At 41.5% G+C, this 7,282-nt stretch overlaps 1 protein-coding gene across 3 annotated transcripts in view; it reads left to right on the top strand.

Annotated features, from left to right (window-relative positions):
* The first annotated feature begins 689 nt into the window (after nt 1-689).
* The window catches only part of THSD7A (thrombospondin type 1 domain containing 7A), a 219,576-nt gene continuing 212,983 nt past the window's right edge, over nt 690-7,282 (top strand). For all 3 annotated transcript variants that reach the window (XM_053409570.1, XM_053409571.1, XM_053409569.1), the window contains exons 1-2: nt 690-862; nt 4,881-5,436. In XM_053409570.1, coding sequence (XP_053265545.1) covers nt 5,277-5,436 — 160 coding nt within the window. In that variant the 5' untranslated portion in view covers nt 690-862; nt 4,881-5,276. The remainder of the gene's footprint in view (nt 863-4,880; nt 5,437-7,282) is intronic.

Raw genomic sequence — 7,282 nt, 5'->3', positions numbered from 1 at the left:
ATTTGTTTAGAACAGCAAAAAATGTTACTGAAATACAGGAACCATTTAAGCTTGGTCTTAGTAGCAACCATATTTTATTTATATGTTTATTATTACGTTTCTGCCCTGCCTTTCCACCCAAGGCACTCAGGGTGGCATATGTGGTTCTCCTTCATCCCATGTTATCTTTACAGTTACGCTGCAAGGTAGGGCAAGGAAATGGTGACTAGCCCAAGGGTCACCCAATAACCTTCATGACTGAGTCAGGACTTGAACCCTGGTAGTAGTCTGATACTCTAGCCACTACACCACACTGTCTTCTTGTTTGTCTGTAACCAGCACTGTTGCTTTGGAGCTTTAAGTTGTGTGTTAACTGGATACTTAAATCTTGGCTGTTTTAAGCATAGGACATATGATACCTAGGCATGCAGTGCATCTTAAAACACCTGGAATGAGGATTTACAAATCGCCAGAATACCGTAGAAGCATCCAAAATGGTGGCAGCAATCATGGTTTCCTGCAACATCTCGAATGTGTCTAAAATATACCTTACTTCAAAGGCAGTTGGCTGTTCAACCACAAGGAATTGTTGTTATGAAACAAAGCAAATTATGGAGTTGAGCTGCTGCTCATTGGACAGTGAGGTTAAAAACACAGTATGATGTCACAATGGGATGCTGGGGCAGGCCAGCACAAGGTTGCATTCATAGTCACTCCTAGTATGAAAGAGAACAGGTCATGATTTACTTTCAAAAATAGGAGTTGTCCTAGCCTGTAATCTTTTCATTTTGTGGACGGTTTCTAAAGAAAGAATTTGGCTCGTCAGTCAAACTGGAAGCAACAATGAGACATGGATTTGTACCTATATGACTTAAGAATGATTGTAAGCATTTTATTTTTAATGATGTAAAAACTGGACATTCATTTTTGCAGTCCTGCATTCTGATCTTGAGCAGTGGGTTTGTGTGGCTACCAGTTTGAATGCTGCCATGTTCAAATTTCATGGCAATTCATTCAACAACACAATCAGTTCCTTAAGTGAAGGCATCTAATATATATGAAAATGTTAGCTTATGCTGCACCATAGGTTTATAGGTTTAGACTAGCTTCAGCTCATGTAAACTTCCATAAAGTATGGTTGTCAAAGCCTGACTTGTGTGCAACTTTGTTTTATTTGGGATTTTTAAAATGTAAATTTGTTGAAAGCACATTAGATTCAGGAATGGATACAATAATTTTTGTGGTTGGATTAGTCTCAGAAGGCAGGTCCCCAATACCACTTCAGTCTCCCTGAACTTGCAAAAACCAGTGGATGCTTGGATTCTTTAAAAACACAGTCAGTTCCTTTGGGTCTTATCAGCCTGCATAAGACTTGAGCTGTCTGTGGAGACAACATCATTCTATAGTTGCAACAGGAAGAAGAACTCCAGCTACTGGAGAGTGGGTCATCCTTTGGGGAAGGGCCATATCTCCATGGCAGAACATTGCCTTTGCATGCATGAAGTCCAAGATTCAGTCCCTGGTATCTCTAGGTAGGAATGTGCCCAGCAATAAGATGCATTCCTTGCTCGTCCAGCCTCTGCCTCATTGGAAATGGTATTCTTCCCTTTTGCAAAGCTGTGTGAAAAATGGCTGAGAAGGGAGGTATATTTCACAGAAACAAAACGTTCATGCAATGTGCACCTCCCATTTCAGCTCAGAACTAACGTAGACAGATTCTGTTGTGCTATGGGCTATTATGTTGTCCCTATGGGCTACATTTCGTTATTAGGAAGGTTCTTTGGGATGCATTTTCTGTTCTAGATATGCATTTTGACCAATAGCACCTCTGTTATGAAAATTGACTTGGTGAGAAGAATGGTTTGTGACATTAGCAGCTACATAACCAGCGGCTGTATTTAAGTGTTGGGTGTCTAATTACTTCTGTTGTTTCAGTGAATGTCATGGGCATTGTGTGGCCTTTGTAAAGGGATTTTTTTTCAGCTTCTTCCCCTGCATCAGATCTGTCTGGCTAGCCAAGCAGCTATGTTGGTGTCATCTTTCAAGTTTGGGAAGTATGCCATGTGTTCCATGTGCAAATCCAGATATATATTAAAAGATTAATCAAAGATGAGGATGGGTAAATAAGGTGCTCTGGAAAGAACTCTTAGCTATTGTTGTCCATAATCCTTGTCATGGTTTCTCCTTTTCATTTTTTGAAAAATACAGAATAGCTTTCTCCAACCTGGTGCCCTCCAGATGTTTTTGGATGATAGCTCCCACCATCCCTGATCATTGACCGTATTTACCGAGTTTGATGAGAGTTGTAGTCCAAAATATCTGCAAGGCACCAGGTTGGGGGAAGTTTGAATGATAGAGCTGTGCATATGAATTCAATTTTTATAATACAGACAGATTTCCCCCCTCTGAAATGACTAAATAGGCTGTGATCTAAACAGCCAGTTAGACACATTCAGGAACGTGTGGCCCTACCCAGATGTTGCTAGATTACAACTCCCACCCTCTTTGATCATTGAGCTTCCTGTCTGGGGCTGATGGGAGTTGGAGTCCAGTAACATTTCAAAGGCCATAGATTTCTCCACCCTGATATGGAAGTTTTTCTGAAGGTGACTCAGCTTTTGCAATTGGCTTGTTGTACGAATGGCTACTTTTTAAAGTAAGAGATGCAGAACCCACTAGGAGATGCAGAGCCCATGGCCTGAAAATGCTTTGGATTAATGCCATGAAAAGTATGTTAATAACAGAGGTTACTAACAGAGGTGTCAATCCATGCATTGCTTCAAATAACCAAATTTTATTTTAATTCTGCCTCGTCACCCCTCATCTCATGCAACCTTGTGAACCCTAGTAACTTGCTCCTACTTCAGCGTTCCCTGCTAAGATACATTTTCCCTCTTACATTCAAAAGCTCTGATTCAAAGTAGAGAAAAGCACTATTCATAGCTGCCACAAGCCTCAGCTTCACGTATTCGTGAGTTCAGGTATTCACGTATTTATCAAAGAAACTGGGCTGCAGCCGAATTTGATTTGTGAAGTCAAATGGCAGTTTTTACTTAAGAGAAAATGCTTTCAAAGGAAAGGACACCCCTTTTAAAACTTTGCAGGTTTTATTAATTCAGGTACAAATGTTGACATGCAGGCACACATAAATGCACCCACAGAGGTTTTGCAACCAGTTACTGGATTATAAATGCTTTGTTGATGATGGTGGGTGCTTAGCTTCTTGGCTGTGAAATGAACACGAGACATATAAGTGAGACTACCAAGTGCGTCCCATTTTTGACTATATACCTTACCTGGTGTTGTGAGCCCTAGCCCCCCCCCCCCCCCGTCAGAAATGGATGCTATAAATTTGTTAGGCTCACAGCTTTCTATGTATCCCTTATCAACCCATAATCTCCTGATTGTTGCCGCTTTTTCAACAGCTGAGGAACGGTAATCCACACTTGCTTATCTCTCTTAATCACAGCCTCACACAGCGCCAGGGCTTCCTGAGCCTTTAATTCCCTCTTAGAGGCGAAACAGAGTGGAAAGTAAACAAAGACAAATTTGCAACCTTCAACATTGCTAATTTGCTCTGATGTCAGAATATTTAAATGGATGAGGACCTGGGAATTATTTGATCAAGGCTGCTTTTCAAACCCAGTGCCTGTGGAAGAGGCTGGGCAGGGAAGGATTCTGGCAAATGACAGAGTTCCCCAGAGAGGCTTGGTTAAGGCTTTCTCTTTCAACTGCAGTAGCGTCATCATTTAAAACTCCCTGGTTGCTCTGCTGCTAGAATGCTTTTTGGTTTTAGTCTTTACAATACCTCTTCTCAGAACACTGCTTCTAGGCCTTTGCATTTCTGGATGTATGCAGGAACATAAGACAGCATTGTCTTTTGTTCTAGCTCATTGGGGTGAATTTAAAACAATGCTCTCTCGGTACCCGATCAAGTCAAACACAGGAGTAGACCTACTGAAATCAATGCATTTATATTAGTCATCATGATTCACTTAAGTGCATAGGCCTACTCTGAGTATGACTTTACAGCAAGCAAAGTGTTAAGACACTTTTTGTCCTATTACGCCCCCTGCCCCCCGCATGGTACAGCCTACTAACACATTCATGCTTAAAAACACACTTTGAGGTAATTGCAACTCAGAATTACTTTTCATAAAAAGAAATTACTGTCATAAAAACATTTTGATAAACGAAAATTTTAGAATGGCTGCTTTTCTTAGATGCACAGTTAAAGGATTAATGAAATTCATTCTGATTTTTAATGAGATGCTTTATTCCTTTAATTCCTTCCTTGCACCCAGATATAAGTGGAATGGGTATGTAACTTGAGACAGAAAAACACCACCGGACAGTATAATATTGCAGCTGTATGACCCTTCTTACATGAATATTAAGGGACAATTTAATCAGTTGCATGTCTAAGTATCCCCACCAGTCTTTACCGTGTTTTCAGTTTGTGCATCAGCATCCTGATTGTCGATAAGTATGCTTAATTCACCACATTTGCTGTTCTCAAAGTCATGATTCTCTTCAACAACATCATCCATCCTGTCAGCTCTTCTACTAAGTGGGAATTGCATGCTGGCAACTTGCTTTAAAGGAGCAGGAAAATAATTGGTGCTGAACAGTTGCTACCTGCTTGTCTCAAACATGCTCCGGAATGGTTTTTTGTTTAATGATATTATTTTTATTGGATAGTCTTGAATATAGATATTCTTCCAATAGACGTGCAAAAAGAAACAACAGTATCTTGCAGTTGGTTGCATGCATGTGATTACAGCATTCGGTTATTTGCTATTTGTGTTCCTTCCCCCTCTTGCCTTCTCCCTCCCTCCCTTGATCTTCTCTCCCCTCCCCTCCACTGTTTCACTCTCTTTCTCTCTCCCCTCTCCCTCCAGCTGGTGTAAATGACTGCTGCTGCCTCCCAGACCAAGATAACCTGCTCAGTCAGCTGGAGCCCCCTGTGGACAGCTGTCTCTCTCTCAGCTGATGGAAACTGCTACTACCCACTGAATGGGGAAGAGTGAAGTAACATCCACAGTACCAGCAGCAGCCGCTGCCATCGTAGCAGCAGCAGCCGAAACAGCAGCAGCAGCAGCAGCAAGCAAGAGCTCTATTGTTCCTTGGTGTTAAACAGTCCCCCCCCCTTTTCAACTGGCATGCAGAATAGCTGGAAAGCCATTTCCCTTCTGCCCTCCCTGTGAAGACATTCTGAAAGGGGGGGAAGAAATTACTCACGCAAGGGTTACCCATTGTGCGGCAGATTTTGACACTGAAGCAGGCTTCTGGAAGGCATGGGGCTGAGAGAGAAGAGCGCAGCTTTAATCGGTGGTCCAGGGGCTTCATCTCTTTCAAGCAAGTGCATTGGAGTTCTCGTGCTTCTCCTGTTTGGAATCCGGGGAGCTAAGGCGCAAAGTGAATTTGAAACTTCATCCGTGTATTTGTGGAAGACTGGTAAGTGGAGGAGAGGGATATATTGCTGCATTGCCTTTGGCTGAATGTTGCACCGGTGGTTATCGATGCTCTTGTCGAATGTGTTCTCCCCCCCCCCTCACTCCCACCCCGGATTGTTTTATTTGGAGAGTATCAGTTTGCACACATTTAATGACAGATGGCTGTCCAGGCTGTACCATGGTGATTTAACCTCACTGTTGTTTTCTAATCGCTCTGTGCCCTGTGCTAACAGAGTGTACGTTAAGTGATTAGGAAGGGAGAGCAAAAAACGATAACAATAATAGTAACGGCGGTTCCCCATAGTGCCCCAAGAATGTTAAAAAAAAAATAATGCACAAAGAAAAGGTGAGAGAACCTGCATGCCTTTCTGTCTACCCTATTGTGAAATGCGTTTAGATTCATCACACGGGAGGAGCAGGATTGTTAAATCCAGGTTTGTTGTATGTCATAAAGGGCACGTGAACGCTAATGATGGATTAGGTGAAATAACCCGTGGCTTGCCAGATCTCATCACCAAAGAGCCCATGGCAAATAGGCTACATAGGTTCAACATCACCATAGACAGATGAATTTCCTTGAGTGTGGCACTAAGGAATAATGTGTCTGATTTCAAAGACTCTGCAGTCATGACTGTGTCTCTTTATCAACTTTCCAACAGAAATAAATGTTTTTATAGGTGAATCTGCTGCATTGATCTCTAGCCCTTTAGTGGTAGGTTACTGGCATTTCTGTGTTTCTTAAAACAGTCCTATAACCTACTTCTTGCTTCAAAGACACTCCCAAGCTTTCTGAGAGCAGATCTTAAAATTTAAAACACCTTCTGACTCGCAGTCAGCTCTCTAGTAGTGTGAGGAACTGCTAGTAGTGTGAGGAATACATCATCAGGTATTGTTATTTCAGAAGATTTAGCAACCCAAAAGTCTTATTGTGGTTGGAATCCTATTCCTCCTTACCTGAGAGTAAGCTCCATTGAACTCAATGGGACTTACTTCTGAGTAGACCATGTATATAGGCTTATGCAGTTAGGGTGGGGGTGAGGGACAGTTTCAGGGACTGGGTCTTTTTGCTGGTTGAACACTCTTGGCTGTTTTCCAAAGAGACAGATCAATTTACAATTACACCGATATCCTGCATTTTTTAAAGACTGCATCTATCCACCAGCTCAAGGATGAGATTAAAGGGGAATTCAATTCAACTAGAAGGCAGGCTTTTCCCATAATACTAGAAGGAGACATTTGAAAGGGGAGGAAAGCCCTCCACCTCCACTTCTTTGCCCTGATTCTGAAAGATCAATGACAATGACAACGGTACAAACCTAATGGTAACCCTGTGCTATTTCCTTTAATTGAACTGTTGGGAAATTTAGGAGACTGTGTGTCACCCAATTAAAGCTATGGGTCAGTGTAATATTATTATTTTTTAAGCCATAGCCCTAGGCATGCAGCTCTGGGGTTACTTGCTTGATAAACGTGTGTGTTTTAACAGAGTAGTGATTCTTTGCCAAAACTAATTCAGAAGCATTGTATAGAAAATGCAGCCGATAAAATGCAGCAGTCTATAGAAAATAACTGATCCACCCTACCATTTACTGCATAATTCCTTTAATTTAATGGCTGGTACTTAATGCTAAAGATCTATGCCTATATATAGAAGGCAATAATTATATTTTAAATCTCAGTGCTGAGACTTTGTAGGTGCAGAGGGCAGCCCAATGCAATTTGTATTCTGTATATGTATCAATATTATAATGCTGCCTCATTTACACAGCAGGGAATAATTTTGGGCTAGAAAAGGATTAGCATTCAGAACATGGCTATAAATTATGTTTGTTCTGTGCCACTTTTTG

The sequence above is a fragment of the Podarcis raffonei genome, chromosome 12 (assembly GCF_027172205.1).
Source record: "Podarcis raffonei isolate rPodRaf1 chromosome 12, rPodRaf1.pri, whole genome shotgun sequence".
Taxonomy (NCBI): domain Eukaryota; kingdom Metazoa; phylum Chordata; class Lepidosauria; order Squamata; family Lacertidae; genus Podarcis; species Podarcis raffonei.
Note: the sequence above shows the minus strand (reverse complement) of the source record. Positions and strands in the feature narration are given on the sequence as shown.